The sequence below is a fragment of the Mustela erminea genome, chromosome 19, assembly GCF_009829155.1.
Source record: "Mustela erminea isolate mMusErm1 chromosome 19, mMusErm1.Pri, whole genome shotgun sequence".
NCBI classification, from domain to species: Eukaryota; Metazoa; Chordata; class Mammalia; order Carnivora; family Mustelidae; genus Mustela; species Mustela erminea.
Genome location: NC_045632.1, coordinates 56,038,453 through 56,057,222, shown reverse-complemented (window position 1 = coordinate 56,057,222; position 18,770 = coordinate 56,038,453). Strand labels below are relative to the sequence as shown.

Below are 18,770 nucleotides of genomic sequence, written 5' to 3'. Positions count from 1 at the left end.
AGGCTGCTTTTTTTTTTTTTTTAAAGGTTTCTTTTGAGGGCATTTCCTTAGGGTATTTTTTTTTTTTTTAAGATTTTATTTATTTATTTGACAGACAGAGATCACAAGTAGGCAGAGAGGCAGGCAGAGAGAGAGAGGTGGAGGCAGGCTCTCTGCTGAACAGAGAACCCGATGTGGGGCTCAATCCCAGGACCCTGGGATCATGACCTGAGCTGAAGGCAGAGGCTTAACCCACTGAGCCACCCAGGCGCCCCATCAGAGGCTGCTTATTGAATGAATACAGGACTATTGCTTTGATCGATTGTCAGAGAAGCAACTGCCGCCTTATTGAGTATTGACGATGGACGTCGGACAAAGACTGATGGACCGTCACTGGGCCTTAGATCACCTTGCATCTGGCTGGCACGTTTCACAATGCCTGTGTCCCGGAGTCACGCGTTTAGCAGGGGTTGGTTGATGGCTCTCTGTGGGGGCAGGCACCATGCCAGAAGTTGGGGAGAAAAGAGTCCGTGTGACCCAGGCCTTTCTCAAAGGGCTCAGGGTGTGCAGAGACCCCATCACACAGGAAGGGACCTACTGCAGAGACTGGCAAACTGTGATCCAGAGGCCAAATCTGGCCCTCTGCCTGTTTGTGTAAATAAAGCTTTATTGGAACACAGCCACGCCTATCAGTTGATGGGGCAGCTTTTGCATTATAACGGCAGACTTGAGTAGTTGAGCCTGAGACCCTGTGCCCCACAAAGCCTCTATTCCTTATCATCTGACCTTTTATGGGAAAAATTTGCTGACTCGTACTCTCATAGCAGAAGCTGTAATGGAAGCAACAAGTCACTGGCCCCGCTTTCTATCCAAGCAGCTCTCTGTGTTCTAAGTGAGTGGGCTCGGTGGGTAAGAGTCTTCCCAGGACTACCTTTTTGGTCCAGAGAGAAGCCAAATGGCTTCCAAGAAAGGTGTTCTGCCCACCTCATGAGCTTCTCCGAGGCAGCAGCACCGTGAACACTCGGGTGACACCATCCCCCTACCAAGGGGGCCATGACCCTCCCCCCAGGAGGTTCAGCAGAGCCCAGGTGCTTGGGGCACCGGGAGAGAGGGAAGCATCGTTTATCTTCTCAAGCTCGAAGGGGAGGCTTGCACCAAAGAGGAGCATCGAATGATAATTAAACAAAAATACTGAACTGGCACTCATTCCCACTGTTTCTTAGAGTCAGACCCTGATGGACATCCGTTTCTAGATTTTGCAAAAAGGAATGAAATATTAACCACCAGACAGGATTCACTGTAGTTTAAAGCCTGCTGGAAAACTGGCTTTGATGATGACTGCTTATTTCCAATTTATTCATGAATTAAACAAAAATTTGTCGACTGCCCGTGATGCGTCAGGCACGGTTCAAGACTCCCGCGGCCCCTGACTCCAAGGGGCTCACAGCCCAGGGGGACGGCAGACAGGCAGCAAGCATGCAGGCAGGCAGGGGCCGTCCATCCTCGCTACCCCCCCACAGCCCTGGTCTAGGCACCGGGGTCTAGGCACTAGGCATCGAGTGAGGGACCCCAGCCACTGCTCCTGGACCACACAGAGGACTAGGTTCCTGCGAGCCTCTGGTCACTTTTTTGTCAACCAAACCACCCATTGCCTGATTTTACGTGCGCTTCTGTTTAAAGACACTGTATGTCACACACATGGTTGACGGCCGACATTGCACGCGTGGCCAGCGGACTGTAACTCAGGAGTGAAGGCAGCTCCTCTAGCACCGTCCCTGCCTTCCTGCACGGAGGAACACCAGGCAGCACCACTCCCCGGGCCATTGGAGACAGCAACACCGCTACCCTACCCGAAAGCCCGAGAATGCAAAAAATGTGGCGCCAAACAGACCTCGAGGGCGCGCTGCTTTACTGTACGAGAGCGGAGACAAGAAGGCCGAGCGTGGCCTGTTCTGACCTCAGCTGGAAACATGTGTGACAAGTGTCTCCGCTTTGCTGCTGTTCCGCGCGTATCCACACGTGACCACGAAAACACCGCCAGTATTTTGGGTTACAATTAAATTTTAGCATGTTGCCTTTGCAAATACAGCAGGTGTGAATAATGAGGCTGGGTGCGATTTGAGGCAGGCAGAATAATTTCTTTTTCTTTCTTTTTTTTTTTTTTTTTTTGCGGGGAGCATGATTTCTGTACAGTTTCCAAGAGGGAAGAAGACACCGGGGATGGGCCACACGTATGCAGCGGAGAGAGGCGAGAGAGAGAGAGAGAGAGAGAGAGAAGCCATCAGACGGCCAGACCAGCAGAATACTGCATGGACAGACACCCGGAGGAGGACAGCTTGGAAGAGGGACGCCAGCGGGGACAATGATGACCGTCCAGGTGAACAAGGTGTGGGTTAGACCAAGCGCACTCAGCGGAGTCCCAAGAACGCAGAGACTGAAGACGTCGTGGCTAAGACGAGTAGATGTACCTTCCCGGTAATGAGACGATCTATGCATTATTTATTTTGTGAGCTGGAGAGGTCTAATTTTTAGACAGTAAGGGTGAAATACCTTACCGTAATCCCTCGCCCATAGATGCTCTTTGGCAGCTGCTCCGAGAACAGCTCATTTCCATTCCAGAGAACAGCTCGTTTGTGGGCATCCCATGAAGGACACTCAGAAGGACACCAGTGGGGGCCCTAAGAGCCATTTTTTTCAGCTCTTCTCTCTCTACTGGGTCCTCTGGTCCTCCCATCTCTGCAGATCTCGAAAGAAGCCCCAGACACAAAGAATTCAAGGGGAAGAACAGAGAAAACACTGACCCTCTGAGCGCCGACCCTCAGCTGAGCTGGAGAAATAAAGATCCTAATCGGAATAGAATTCTAAAGATATTTTATGGGACTTAAGGAGAATGCACGTTGCACTGTTGCAGATTTTTTTTTTTTTTAATGATGGTTTCCCCTTTCTCAAAATAAATAATTTCCTTATTAAAAAACTCTTTGACATAAGCATGTCTGAATTAGAATCCTGTCCCTTCCACTCACTAACTTTCCGACCCTGACATATCTGGGTCCCCCGCTTCCTCCTCCGTCGGGTGGGGGTGACCACACCCACTGCCCCGGCCTCGGCGTGGGAATGAGATAAAGCACCGGGATTTCTAGATGTTGTATTTAGTTGCTTCTCACATTTGCCTCTCCTGTTATTTCGTTGTGTTTTACTTATGTTCAAGGTTCCTGTTCTCCCCCCCCTAATCATCTTAAACATTATTTTACGGCCTCATTTGTTTTTATTTGTATTTATTTATTCAGTCCACAGATCTCTCTTGCTTTCCTTTGGAGCCCGGCTCCGGATTCTGTGGGTGAGGAAGGTTACAGTTCTCCCGTCATTTCTCACTCTTGTAGAAAGGGCATCTGCTTCTGCCCGCTCCACCAGGATGCACGATCAGGCCTGGCGCAAAGGGTCTCCACGCAGTCTAGGGTTCGGCTGAACGCACGTTCACACCTGCCCCCGAGCCACAAAGTCACAGAGCATTTCCGATCCCTTCTTTTCAATCTGCCGAAGAAATGGGCCCAACGGGGCAGAATGGCCTTCAGTCTGTGCTCCTACCCTAACAGAGCTGGCAGCAAAAGGAAAAATCAGCACCACTGATCCTACTTTACTTATAAATTTGATATTTTGTTTAGCATGGATTTTCGTATGAATTTTGACACGAAAAATATTGTCTGGGTAGATTGTTTGTCTTGATGGCTGGGTTTTCTGGCACATCCTAAAAGCATGTGCCCCAGGAGACTGTGTCACTCACGGCCCCCCTGTTCTGAGAACACCCAGAACTCCACAGTCTTCCTCCAGAGCCACGCCTCCTTTATCATTCGCCACAGCGTCCCGGGTTCCCCTTTGGACAGACCCCTGTTTCGGGTGGTGGTGGTGGGAGGTAGCCACCCGCTCCCCTTCTTGCCTGGATGCAGGGGGACTGGCTTGGGGACGTGCAGCTCAGCTCCGGCAAATCTGACTTTCTCTCGCTGTGCAGGGTCGGGGTGGAGGGGCCCTGCCTTCACCCCGGGAGGTGTAACTCGAGTGCCAGGCTGCTCCCTTGGGGGTAGCCCTGATAGCCTCCCCTGCTCGGTTCTCTTTGGTGGCCACTCATTTTTTTCCCCTGGTTTATCCTCTGGCCTCCTGTCCATTCTGTGGTCCCCGATATCAATCGAGTAACTTCTTGTATTCCACTTAATCTCGCTGATGTTGATTTCTGCTGCTTGGCGCCACGGATGCTGACAGGTCCTTGAACAAGAAGTAATCAGAGGCGCTGAACTGTAATGCCTGCTCCTGCTCCCTGGTTAAGTCTCCTCTGCTGCATCTCTGTCCAACACAGTCGCCCAGATCCTCAACTTGTTTGGGGAACAGAGTCTCTACTAGTCACGGTGTTATTTGCACGGCATCAGAGGCTTTGCAGAACATCTTAAAATATTGACCCATTTAATCCCGATGCTCAAACCAGGAACAGTTTTACTAGCAGAAAATAGGACTGTGCTACACACGCTCTACAATGATCGCGAAGTCGAGCACAGCCGTCCGTCAGGAAGCCGGGCTGCAACCCTCTGAACGTCAGCCATCTGCAGGTGCTGCTCAGTAAAGGTTCACCAGGCACCCCTGTGCTCTGTCCTCTCTGAGGACTCGCTTGCAGGCGAGTGAACGGCAAATAACAAAACTTAGTATTTAGAAGCTTCTTTCTGCTTCCTTCTATCTCCCCAGGAATGAGGAGGAGACAGCCATTGTCACGAGACCTTCAGCAATGACAGCCGCCAGGGTTGGCTGTGGCCCCAGCGCCTTTCCTGGGAGCTGCGACTAACTCCCACATTCAGCCCTAATAAGTGTTTCATACACTTGCTTATTCTAAGTCCAGAATATGGGAAAACCGCAGATTATAGGAAAATACCCTTTTCATTCTTGAATGAATGCCTTTCCACTCTGCATTAGGAATGACGACTGGTTCGCTGAGTGGCTACTCTGGGCCAGGCACCGTGTTCTCAGCGCTTACCCTGAATTCCCCTCCACGGTGACTGTCACTGAGACCGTGCTTCCCCCTGTTTTACAAGGAGGACACTGAGCACAGAGAAACGGGGTGTCTGCCCGAGGTGACACATCTGCAAAGTGGCTGAGTGGGAATTTGTTCCCATGAAGTCGGGCACTCCCCTGGAGCCTCGGGGTTTTGCCACTTCCCTTCGCGAGGCCACGTGAGACTGGGGTGCAGCGGGATGCTCCGGGGCAGCCCCTGGAGGCAAGACGCAAGGAAGAGTCAAGATCTGCTTCGCCCGCACCCACGGAGAAAACACGTTGCACGTTTGTGCTGCTCCAGTGCCCATGAGGAGTCTGGCAGCATTGGGAAGTGAGCCCCGCTCCAAGACCCCCGTCTGAACAGGAGGCCCCGGGAGGCGGGGAGGAAAGAAACAGGGACTCTGTGACAGAGGCCTCCCTGCTGGATGACGGTAGTGAGAGGACGGACACACCCCTGCCCCGCCCCCTGCCATGGCTTTCTGCAACCCCTGCCCACGCGGCTCTACCCGAACCCTGCCTGTGGCCCTCCCAGGTATCTGGGCAGTGGAGTGTTTCACCGTGGGGTTCAGCAGCAGAAGCTGTCATAGATTTCAGGACGATCTGCTCAAATCAGAAACAGAAGGTTTTGGTCTGAGAAATGGAACGTGATAGAGCAGGGCCATCGAGTCTGTTTGCCGGCACACCCGGAGGGCTGAACCCCGGCTTGGGTCTGGCTTGGGAGGCAGAGGAGCAGGAAGGAGAGAGGTCTGTCTTGCAATCAGATTTCTTGCGTGTGACTCCAGGGGACTCTGGGTGAGTTGCTGACTCTCCCCGAGCCTCACTGTCCTCACCGGGGAGGAAGGGCCGACCCAGCACCTTCTTTACGGGTTGCTGGGAAATTGTATGTGACCGAGCACGTAAGGCACGGAGAACAGAGTCGGGGACAGAGAAAACGCCTGCTACTCTGTCGTAACCACAAGCGCATCTGTGCGGCTGGGAGCAAGGGGCCGGCGCGGGTGTCGCTGTTGGAGGAGTGGACCGGAGGGTGGGCAGGACACGCTGGGGGCGGGAGCGGAGAGGATGGGCAGAGCCAGGCCAGCCGACGGCTGAGCCACTCCTGGCTGAGGGTCCACTCCATCCTGGGCCCAGGGAAGTTGTGTCTGTGTCGACTTCGGCTCGGCAACGTTGGGGTCCAGCCGCCCAGGTGAGAGTGCACGTACCTAACTGTGGCTGGGTCACTTGTGGAGGTGGGGCCTGGTGTAGAATGTGCCAGGCAGGGCCACCCCGGGGCCTCCTTTCCTTTCTGCTTTCACCAACCACTTTGGGGATCTCGAAGACTCCGGGATTTAAATTCCATTTGAACGTGGACGGCACGCGGACTTTTCTGTCTAGCCTAGATCCTCCCTGCTCTCCAAGTCCTGCTCCCTACCTCCGACTCAAACTCAGTGTGATCAAAACTTCCTCCTCTGAGTCCCTTCCCAAGGGAGCTCGTCTGCTTCATAGACGTCCACCTGGTCTGGGAGTCAACGGTCACTCCTCTCTGTCACAAACACACACACGGGCACACGCACATGACTGGTTAGCACATCCCAGCTGCCGTCACCTCTCAGACATGCTCCGTATGGCCTGCTTCTCACTGCTTGTATTGCTACGGCCAAGTCCAACGCCACTCCACCTCCCACCTGGCTTATCGTGGGTCCCTCCCCACTGGTCTATGCGGTTTCTTCTGCCCTGTTCCAAAACCACCAGTATTCAACTTCCTGTCTTGTTCACCATCAAAGCTTTACCTCCAAGCCCCTCCGGCCTCATCTCCCCACCTCACCCACTCTGCCCCAGATCCAAGGACCCCTCCCTCCCCGCATCTCACACCTCTGCACACCCTGCCTCAGGGCCTTTGCACTTGTTTTTTCCACCTCCTCCCCACATATCTACATGGTGCACCCCTGCTTCCTTCCCTACTGAAATGCCGTGCCAGCAGCAAGGCCTTTCCTGACCCCCTCTCTAGAGTTTCCGACCCCACTTCTTTTCCTTCCTCTGCACTGATCACCCACAATTAGGCTATTTACTTTCCTGCTTGCTTGCTCTCTGCCTCACTGGCATATAATCTTCATCATATAAAGATTCTATGATATATTTTTAAACTGTTTCTGCTGCTGCTGTCTCCCCTGTGCCTAGAAAAAGGCCGGCATGTTGTAAGTGCTCATTACCTAGCAGTGGTAAGAGCTGGCCTAGCCCACCCCAACCCTCGTCCAGATCCGCACACGCGGCCCTCACGCAGGAACGCAAGGCTGGTTAGAGCTGACTCCATGGGGGTCTGCTCTTATCCTGCTAGCGTACACAAGGCGCCCCCTGAAATAAACTCTGTGGGAGACCTTGGTTCAGGGCCTCACCACTTGAAAATGCAAACTGCATGACTCCTCTGGGACAAAACTGGGAGCTGCTGCTGAAACACACTTCTTGAATTAGTTACAGGACGCACTGTCTCTGGTTTTTCACCTGAGTTAGTACTGAGTTAGTACTGAGGCCATGGTGAGCCCTCTCGGCCACGGCCTGGTGTTGCTGATTGACAAAGTGGGGTGAGAAGACAAATGAGCCATTCTCCCTGGTCGACTCACTTCTCTTGCCATCCTGAAACGTGTGCCTCTCTCTATCAATACGTTCTTGGTAGCTTCTGCAGCAACCTTGGTCTATCTCAAATGCCTTTATCAAAATAAAAAAACCAAAACCAAACCAAACCACCCAGTGCAGCAGCGTGAACAGCTTAGAGAAAACAGTGGGCGAGAAACCATATTAGCGTTTGTCAATATTTCCCATGTTGGCCCCGAGAACTAATTTCTCAGGCTGGCTAGAAGGACCATCCTAATTATATTCAAATATAACCAATTTGAAGCAATGCTTTCAGTAATCAGAGTCTGGCCCGTGGCAAATTTACAACAACACGTGGAGACGGATGTTAAAAAGGTGGTTGGATTATAAAATAACCTTTCAACTGTTGGTCCAAATGGTCAGCTCTTTCATATTAACCGAACGGAGTGCCTCTAATTGAGGTTAATAATGAAAATCTCCCATCTCTGGATCGTCATAAAAGCCAGAATTCTAATTTTCGCCACTGAAGATGTTAAATCTTTAAACATTCGGTTGTTTAATTTATTAGACCTTGTTTCCCCCGGCATCTTCCTAACAGAAAATCTGACCACTAAAAATAAGAGTCAGCTGTGCTAATATATTTACATAAATAATTAAAAAACTCTACAGCCAGAGCAGGCGATAATACGTATTGCCACCATAAACTTGCAATGGAAGAACATCAGTTTAATTAAAAGCTACAAAGGCACCACTGTAAACAATTCATTTGCATTTCAAGCTCTGTGTTTGTTGACTGGGGAAAGAATTAATTCATTCAACAAAGCGAAACAGAAAGGACCTCACCCCAAATCCCGTTATTGAGGTCAGTAACCACATTTAATTAAGATGAAGTGTTAATAATATATTTGAGTAGAGGGAGGTTCTTTTAATTTCCCCAGGTAGAAATGTTATTTTTTAGCCTTTAACTCCTGATTAAAATTTAACAGGTGGGAGTCACCCCAAATTAAACTCTTAAATCTGGTTTTGAAATCTGTTCTTGGCAACACAAGGAGTCTGAAACCCCCTTCCTCCCCTCCCCACAAATGGGAGGCTACCATACACTTTGAGCCTCTGTGTTCCCGAGAAGGCCTGTGAAGACCAAATCCCAACTTCCAAGCAGACTGATTTTTGACATCTACTTCTAAAGATCTTAGAAGATACAGAACGAAATGTCCCATAGACAGCCTGCGATTTCCCCTTGATTTCACCTCATTTCTCTGAATGGTCTCCAACATTAGATTAAACAAGGTGTTTGTTTATCAACAAGTCCATCAACAAGGACTTGATGACTCACAGGCAAATCTGAAACTGGGCATTTTAACGAGTCTTGGTTGGGGGGGGGGGCGCTGGATTCTCACCTCTGCATGTTGTGCTCTGTAGCAGCTTCAGGAATGGATTCCACCGCGGAGCTAAAAGTCCTCCATGTCCAAAAGCAGGGAGAAGAAGGGAAAGGGCTTTCAAAAGACCCAAAGAAATCAGGACAAAGAAGGCTGCAGTTTTCAGAGAGGTGAGGCTCTACTTTGGATCGGGTTCAGATAGTCCGAGTTTTGAGCATAGGCTCAGTGTGGATGGAGGCGCGGGAGGAAGAGGCGGCTGACGGCCGTGGCCGTGGCCATGGCTCTTGACTGTGACCCCCGTGGAGTCCGGAAGCCCCGTCGGAGGCCTGTCTGTCCTGCACAGGCCTCACTCCTGGGACTGGTTTAAAACAAGGCCACTTGCTGATGTCATGGTTGGTAGACATCAGTCAGCGTTGGAAGGTGCAGTCGAGCCTGTCTGCTTACGCACAGACATGCTTCTGCACAGACACCTCCCACGCAGCTGCCATTACTGCAGGCTGCGCCGACGAACCCAGCACTTCCGTCTGCCTGGCCCAGGCCGGGCTGGGGCTATTTCAGGAGCTCTCAGCCTCGATGAGTCTTCTCTGTCCCTGGTGGCTTCCTCCCAAGCCCTAGCAGATATCCTGGCATGTACCCACTGGCCAAATACATTTTTTGGTCCCGTGAAAGTTTTGAGATCACTTTGGCCTTTGGCATGATTAAGCTATCAGGAATACGTCATTAATAATCCCCTTTTCGCTAGCAAGGCGAGATCTGCGAATGGGCTGCAAACAGACAGTTTCGCCAGCTTTAAAGTTGACCATGGTCGTGTCGCCACGATGCTCTCTCCGGATGTTTGAGGTCTATTCATTTAAATTTTGTTCTTTTCTTTTCCAACTGTGGAGACGACGGATTACGCGTTCGGGTCCCTGACGCGTTGTAGGCCCCCTGGAGAATCGGAAGGTCCACGTGCCGGGCCTCAAGAGCTAACTCTGAGGCGGTGCTGATGCAACTGCCTCAGGGAGGGATGGTTACCCGCCTGCCACTCCCCCCACCCCACCCTCCAGGGCCCGGGATCGGTGAGAAGATGGAGGGTTAGGGCGGGAATGACAGTAAGGCGTCAGGAGGGTAGCGCCAGATGTCCAGAAAGCACACGTCCAGATGCCCAGGGAGCACAGTCCCGAGGTCAGAGCAGTCCCCCACCCCCCGCAGAGGTGATACCCAGCCCGCCCCACGGGGACACACGCGTGGGCACCGTGGGCTCTCAGCAGCCCCAGACGCTCTCCCCACGCGTCGGCACGCTCTCCTCCCACGAAGGAGGCTCCGAGAGGCTCCCCGAGGCTCCGCTTTCCTCATTGGTGAAAAGGGAGGCCAACGATGTGTCCTTTGTGGGTTCATGGGCAATAAACGATCCCCTCGTGAAGGTGCTTTGGGTGCACGTTGATATAAACACGCTGGGCACTTTGTCCCGGGACCAGCAAGCTTACCGCCCCTCTTTCTCAAACACCTGTCTCCGGGGGGGGGGTGCGGAGACGCCCACCAGTTTCGGGGATGGGGGGCAGCCGGGTCCCAGGAGGTGGAGGGCTGCGCAGAAGTACAGGGAGAGCGGGGTTTCTGGAGGATTCCGGACCGCAGCGATGCTTGGACACAATTTCTGCTGCCTGGCTCTTTGTCCCCAGCTGGCGACCGCTGGCTCTGACTCCCCAAGGAGACCATGTATTTTCCTCCTTCCTTCCTTGCCCTCCTGCCTCCAGCCTTCTTTGTGGGACCCATGCTCTTGCTCTCACGCCTGCAAGCTCCCCGGGCGCTGCGGGCAGAGGCCCCCTCATTGACAAGCAAGCACAGCACCCCGGGGGGGTCAGTAGGCTCCCAACGAACACTGTTCAACTGAGCAACCGAATGAGCGGTAACGACAATCCTCGCGCTTTCCCTCCGCCAAGCATTTGGTCTTGAGCAACACAATTATCTATTATTTTGATTGCGTAGAAATCTAATATCATGGCAGGTTTGATCCTTTTAAATTTATCCTGTGGTTTTTGGTTATGGAGAAAAGCTCAGTCCCCAAAGTTCCCCATGGCAGAAGCGTCTAGTTACTCGACACTGCATCCTCTCTTCCCTTCTTAATTCGTAAAGAATCCCAGTTTCAAAAGCTAGCTGCTACCCAGCTAAACGACCATACGGTCTGGTATCCCTCGGAGTTAGGTGTGGTCATGGGACTAATTTTGGCCAATGAGATTTACACAGTAATGGGGCTGACTTCTAGGACGTTTCCTTAAAAGATGGGAGACCCGATGCTCTTCTTCCCCCTTCTCCCATCTCACTGTCTGGAATGTAGACACGAAGCCTGGCGCACTAGCAACCATTACAGCCCATGAGGAAGGGGATACCAGCCTGGAGGTAGTCGAGTGGTGAGCAGGAAGGAGATTGGACCCCGTGACAGTTTTGTGGGACCGCCATACGAGCCCTGGGCCCCGCCGTGGCTACTCTAGACTTCTGTTACGGGAGACGCCCCCCCCCCCAACAAAAAAAGAGTTCTATTTTTTCTGAGCCACGGTCATTTTGAATTTTCATGTTATGTTCAGCCAAACTCAATCTTCCCAGATACAGCGCTGCTCGACCCACCCTTGCAGGGCTCCCTGGATGAATGTTTTCTCCAAAACCATGTTGAGCAAGGATAGGTCATTTCATGTCGGCACGAATGATATTTCTCAACACATGGCTTATATATTCAGTGTGTAGTCAGGAACCTCTGCTGCGGTGTGGTTTATTGTAGACCCCGGACAAGACAAGCTCGGTCTGAAAAAATGCTCAAAATAGGAATTGCTACTTGGGTGCCCCCAAGGAAATCCCCCGATTGTGAAAGACAATGAGATAAGTCCTCTCAGGCTGTTGGGAGGGACTGAGCTTCCGGCTGCCTCCCCAAAGCAACGGAATCAACAGGGCCCAAGGGGTCCTCCCTGGTATTCAGTTCACTGGTGGAGAACATGGGACAAAGGCATTTTGTCATTTGTCATACATTTCCAGTGTAGCATAAGGATCACTGAACGGCTCCTTCCGACAGCAATTAGCCAACAAGCTCAGATGCAAAGTCTGCTCCTTATTAGAGACACCCGAACGTCACGAGTGTCACGGGGAAATGCCGGGCCCCTGTCTTGGGGGCGTGGAGCGGGGGCTGCGGTGTGCAGAGGGGGATGGGGTGAGGGAGGCGGAGCCGAGTGGCTTTCTAATCCTGACATCAACTCAAATCTTAAGGGAAAATATAAATGTGACTGCGTGGGTATAAAAAAAAGAACTCTTTTTACGACAAAAGGCGTTAACAATACCAATACTTTGGGTGCAAAGTATTTTCAAAAAAGTTCTCCGGGAAATTAATGATGCATTCAACAATTTAGCTGTAAGCATGTCCGCTGACCTTTTCAAAAAATAATTGCATACAATTGGAAACACTCTTAATATCTAATAACAAGGAAATGAACGAACAAATGAGAGCGTCCATGTAATAAGATAATAGAATTCTATCAGGCAATTAAAAATAATGGCCGTGTCTTGACAGGGGAAGCTGTTCACCATGTCCTGGGAAGCAGACAAGGCAGGTTCCCAGACAGGACGGGTGATGGGAGCTATTTCTGGTAATAATGACGGAAGGTTTCTCACATGTGACATCGGACGGAGATATAGCCACATTGTCAGGAGGGGATTTCCTGGGCGAGATGATCACCGATTCTTTATTCTCTTCTTTATTCTCAACTGCCTTTTCCAAAGTCTCCTCCATGAACTATCTTAACTTTATAATAAGGATAAGAAGATAGAAGTCATTAAAAAGAAGAGTTGCGTTGTCACCAGCCCGCAGATGTCCATTCTGATTCGGCGGAGAGGGCGGCGATGGGCTTTTTCACAAGTTTTAATAACTCGGGCTTTTTAGTGAGAATATTCACTCTGATGCCCGGACACCTCCTGTCTTCAGCGTTACAGGCTTCTCAGAGATCAAGGCGCCTTTCACAGACTTGACTGTTTCCCGGTGAGATGAAAGAGGGCCCACCAGGGGCCGGCTGTGCCAGCCTCATGTCCGAGACAAGACGCGCCTTTCATCACGGGAGCCAGGACACCAGCCGTGATGGGAATCGGCTAGAAAGTTGATTAAGTTTGGGGTGGGCTCAGGGTGCGGAGGAGGTTTCCCTGCTTTGACAGGGAAGGAGCCTGCCCTCAGGGTTGGGGCAGGACCCGTGTCAGGGGCATCTCCCCCTGGGCTCCAAAGCTCCCAGGGCCTGGTGAGTCACTGGAGATGAAAACGGGGTTCTTGGGGGCTGAGTCACAGAGCAGCGTGGAGGGTGGCCGGAGAGAGACAGAGGAAGGAGGGGGAGGGAGAAAGGGGAGGGGGGAAAAGGGCAGGGGAGGAGCAAGGACTGCAAGTAGTTAATGGACCGTTCCTCCCCGAAGAGTTCTGGTGGCAGGAGCTGCACCTGTCCGTGATGCTGTCCCCGCCTCTGATGAGCTCAGCACCAGCACCAGGGGAGGCGCGGTGGAGGGAGCCGAGAGCCAGGCCCAGAGAGGAGCCCCGCCGGCCACCCTGGGGTCCCGCGGGAAGGCCTGTGTGGGAGGAGTCTGACCAGAGAGAGAAATGTGTCCTTCTCTCAATCCCTCTCTCTCGCCCACACACATCTACTTTGCTTCAAGGCTGGAAGAGAGTTCTCTCCAGACACTGCTAGGCTCAATCTGTAAATGCTCGTTAAGTAAACCAGCCACAGAGAAACACCTCGGCGGCATTTCCTGAGGGCACTCATAGCGTTGAACGTGGTCTCAGTGACTCTTGGTGGTTCCTGATGGCTCAGCCCCCCATTCCTGACTCCTGGGAAACGCATCCCGCATTCCTGCGGTCATCATGGTGGGACGCGGGGCCCATGGTGGGCACGCCTTCCCCCCACCCCCCCTGCTACTCCATTTGGCTCCGAGAAGGGCATGTGTGCAAGTTGGCTCGGTGAGACCCAAGTGTGGCCCTTGGACTTGAACTTTCAATCGGGAAGCATCTCTTCCTGGTGGGAGGGTTGAGGATGGGCACTGCCGGTGGCCGTTCAGGCATGGGTGAGGCTGAAGCCGACCCGGGGTGGAGGAGCAGAGCAAGAGGTGAGGTAAGAGCATACGCCAGACACCCGAGTTCTCGTGCTGGGTTCCCTCGTGCCCGTGCGCCTTTCAGGTACGTGGGCTAATACGTGGCATCTTGGGCTAAGCCACTCGGAAGAGGGACTGGCAGCTTACGGGGAAGGGTCAGATCTATGACGACCGACTGGAGCTTCCCACACTCCTGCCTCTTCCCTCGGGTCTCCCATCACTCGCTCTGATCTCCTCTCTCGCGCGGTGGGTGCCGCAGACGGACATTCTGCCTGTGCTACAATGCGGAACGTGAGCATCCCAAGCCAGAAGCCGGGTCCTTGCACACCATGGCTCCCAGCCTGGTCCTGACACCCCCTCAGTGTCTGGGCTCTTGCCAGTCACGCCCTCCCTCTCCGGAGCCAGAATCCTGCCTGCCTCAGTGTGCTGGGACGGCTCTCTGAGGCCGGTCCCACATCCCAGCTCCACACGCCATCTGCAAGATGGGCTCCCCTTCCTCTGTCCCCATCAGCTGCCCGCCGTGGTGGGCAGCCGCATCCGGAACATCCGCTCTGGTCCCCTGATCTGAGAGGCTCACAACCGCGGGCTACGGAGAGCAGACGCACCCGGGGTTTGCGAGCCCGCGTGGGTAAGCAGCACGAGCGTGGGGAAGGGTCGGAGGCGGTTCACTCCTTCTTCTCTGTGAGGTCGGGGAGTGGCAGCCCGACCTTCCCATCCCCGAGACACGCAGCACAGCCCCGAGTTCCTGTGCTGTCGCGGGGCCTGACCCTCAGCATGTTCTTTAGTTCTATATGCGATGCAGGGACTCTTCCAGCAAATTCCCCAGTTTGCCCAAGTGGGCCACAGCGGGTCTTAAAACAGAGAACCCGGACAGACCCGCCTCTCCCGCTGTCTACCACGCATCTGCCCCTCGCCACCCTGTTAAGGCTTCTTGATTGGCGACATCCCAAGTCACCCAGCGACGGCGGAGCTCCCCACCACCCCATCTCAGCAATGACAAGCCCATCCGAACTCCACATTTGGTTCCTCCCCACCCCAGAGCCGCCTCTTCCTCCTCCTGTTGTACAAGTACAAAATGACCGTTCAGCTCCCACAAAGACAACCTAAATGAGTGCGTCCACCTTACGGGCTGTGAAAGCGACCAGCTTCCCCCGCTCAGGACTTAAGGAAAACTTGCTCTTTGATATTGCGTATTTTCTTTGCCTGGTACCCAGCAGGAAAAGCAAAGAGAGAGAATAGAACGGCGATTTCAGGTCACATTATTATCGGATTTGGTATAGTGCAGGCCTGTATCTCATCCGTCCGGCATTTCGGAAAGTTTTGTTCTGAAAGTAAATCGCCTTTTGGGATTGGAAACGAACGTGCGCCGCGTGCCGGCCAGCTCGCTCCCCGGTTACGGGGCCGCGCGGAGATGGTGACACGTTTCCAGGTGTTTTGAATCAGGAAAATACGACCCGTGTTTATTAGAAGTGTATCTAATACTTGATTATCTGTTCCTCCTAGGAGAGGAAGATTAGATTTCGGAAGAGAAAGATTAATAACTTTCTTTTGCGGAGACAAGCGTGTGTTTGGACCTGCATACCCGATTCGGGCTCCTGGTGAAACACGGCACCGCGGAGAGCAGCTTGTCTCCGCGGGCTCCGTGGGTAATGATCATTTAATTAAATCTTGTCATGAAAACACCTTCCTTCTCACACCGGACAGAGCTTAAGAAATGAAGACAGAAATTTTTAAAGACTGTTTTCTTTTCTTTCTTTCTTTCTTTCTTTTTTTTTTTTTGGCTTGCCATTTATCAGTGGAAAACCTAACCCCGATGTTCCAGTTCTATAGACCAGTGATGTCTGTTCCATCCCGTTTTGACCGGATGGGAATCCACAGCCCTAGGCGTAGAGCAAGGGCCTTTGCATACTGACCTGTTTCTATTCTGATTCCTCCGCTAAGCTGGGCCACCTGGAGCTGTTACTGAACCTCTCTGGGTTCCTAATACGCTTGTCTGTCTATGGAGTCAGCCACTGCCTTCCTTAGCAAGCTGTGGTGACCAGAGTGTGGGTCAAGTGTCTGAGAGGCAAGGCACCATAGTTGGTGGGCTTTCTTTTCTTTCTTTCTTTTTTTTTTTTTTTTTTCCAGGGACTATGCTTGGCAGACCCCTCTGGCCGTTTAGAGAGACAGCCTGAAGTCTCTCTCCTCCTGAGCTGGTCTACTGCTGGGAAGCAGGTGTGCGGGCAGCAGGCCCCCCACCCGGACTCAGCCTGGTCTTGATACAATCAGCCACAGACTTCATTGCAACACGTACCTTCTCGTTACCCAGATCCCTAACAGATTTAATTTAATGCTAGGTCGCTCCTGACAACCAGGCCTGCAGCCGGGAAAGAAATACTATTTCTGCGTGACTCGGGTCTCCAGGTAGAGAGCGGCTCACCTACCTGATGGTTTGATGCTGCAGGGAATCGGGGTCCGTGGCGTTCACGGTCAGAAGCACGCTGCCTACGGAGATGTTCTCCTGCCTGGTCACTGTCATGGGGTCCGGGTAGAAAACCGGACCCTCATTGACATCCAGGACGGTGATGTGGACCGTGGCCGTGGAGCTGGGGCCGTAGGAGACGTCAGGCACCAGCGGGTCCTCATTTTCCACTTTGATCAGCAGGGTGTGAAAGGCGGAGATCTCGTAGTCCAGGGGCTGGAAAGCAGAGATGGGAGGCTCAGCATGTGTATCTGCTACAGAGGGCAGAAGGCGCCTTTGCCCCAGGTCCCTGCGACAGCCCACGAGCCGACGTGTGGGTGATCGGGTTTGGATCCAGGTTTTGTGGGCTAATGTGAATGCAGCATGGGGTCCTCCTTAAGGATATGCAACATCCAGATACAGAATTGGGATGGAAGCTGGTAGTTTTTGTTTTTGTTTTTGAGATTGAGAAGTAAGTGACAACACATGATGTGAGCCCAGAGTGCTAGGGTCCCCGTCTGAGACCATCTAAAGATGACGCCCTCACCCTGCCGACATTAAAAGTCTTCCTACCTGTAACCCGTAGCCCCATGACTCCGACACTCCGTGGGTTTCGGGGACAAACAACTCTGAAACCTAAACCTTCGCCAACTACGGGGTCACCCTGCCTCGGTTACTATGGGGGGGAGGTCGAGTGGAAAAGGCAGCCCCAAATTTCATCTTTAATGTTTCCATTTCCCTGGCCACAAGCGCTGAAGTGGGATTCTGGATAGCAGGAAAAGGAGAGTTTCTCCTGCCGGTTGCATTTCCGGGGAGGGCGTGGCATTGGGAAAAGGACTGAGACACGTGGGGTTAAGCCTCGGGGCCCTTCCCCACCTGAGGGCATTTAAAACCTGCGGGCAATTTTCAATGGTCACTATGAGTAGGGGTCTGTGGTCAGATACGGGGCAGGGATTATGAGACACATGGCCGTGCCTGGGAGGGACCCTCCAGCATGATGATGGTGGATGGTCCTGGCCCCAGGGTCACTGAGATGTGGCCCCACTCTAGGTGATTTCGCAAAGGGCTAGTAGAACCCGCCTCCCCCAGTGGCTGTGCAGAGTAAATCAGATCACATTCAGGGGACCCCACTGCTGACATTATTAATATGGGGGTCCTGCCCACCATGAACGACACGGACGCCATTCACCTGGCCACTCTCCAAACCATGGGATGACCCACGAGTCACATTTCCTGTCACTGAGGGCGTGTGGGGAGACATTTAGGTCGGATGAGGGCAGGCTGTTTATTTCAAGTAATTTTCCTCATGTTGACTGGGACAATGGGTAGCTAACGCCTCAGACCCAGGACACATGGATGCTCTTGCTGGAAGGACAGGACCAAAGTGAGTGCGGGGAGTCGGTTCGCACTCGACCAAAGGAAGCAAAAGGTGAAAAGGTTGTAAGAGCCACGGGAAGTGGGAGCAGTGTGAGACCGGGAAGCTGGGCAGAGAGCCCTGCACACGCACGCACACACACACACCCACAGGAAATGCTTCCTGATGGTAACAGGACCCTCTCTCCGCACCTGCCACAACTCCCAGAGGGACTTACAGTGTTAACAGGTGTAGCACTCCTGGCACCGAGGAGCTACCCAGTTAGATGTGGGTCCAATCCCTGTAACACACGAATATCTCACCCTCCATCCCTCTCCAGTAAGAGACTTCTGTCTGTCCCGAGTAAGGCCCCAAATACATGACCTCGGCGACATACATTTCAAACTGGGGCCCAGGGTGTTGCCATGCACCCAAATTTATCATTTATCCCAAATCTAGCCCAGCTGATTTTTCTACCATGATGGAAAAGCCACCATGCTGGGGTTTTTTCCATTTGTGAGCTCCACGAGACTTGGAACAGCAGAATTTGAGCCTGAGGTTGAGGCTGACATGGTGAGTGGGAGGGCTGGGCCTCTTGCCGCATGGAGTAGGGCAGACCCAGGCAGGGAGAGAAGATCGGGGTCCCCAGAGGGAGTGGCCTGGCTTATTTACACATGGCCTTTACACAGTATGACTAAAATGCGCGTTTCTTTACATGGTAGGTATAAGTGTGTACGTTTCTGTTGGATCAGTACACGTGTGCCCATATAGTAAACACGCACATGTGTGTTTTTACATGTCAGATGTGCATGTGCGTATATGTGAGCGAATGTGTGTATGATAGGGGTGTGTGTGTGTGTGTGTGTGTGTGTGTGTGTGAGGTAGCTCTGTCTGGGTTCCCTGAGACTCCAGCCAAGTCTGGAAGCAGAGCCTGAGGCAG

General features: G+C 52.6%; 1 protein-coding gene across 2 annotated transcripts in view; it reads right to left on the bottom strand.

Moving 5' to 3' along the window:
• Window positions 1–18,770, bottom strand: part of CDH13 (cadherin 13) — a 1,398,954-nt gene that overhangs the window by 70,629 nt on the left and 1,309,555 nt on the right. For both annotated transcript variants that reach the window (XM_032325075.1, XM_032325076.1), the window contains one exon: window positions 16,460–16,713. In XM_032325075.1, coding sequence (XP_032180966.1) covers window positions 16,460–16,713 — 254 coding nt within the window. The remainder of the gene's footprint in view (window positions 1–16,459; window positions 16,714–18,770) is intronic.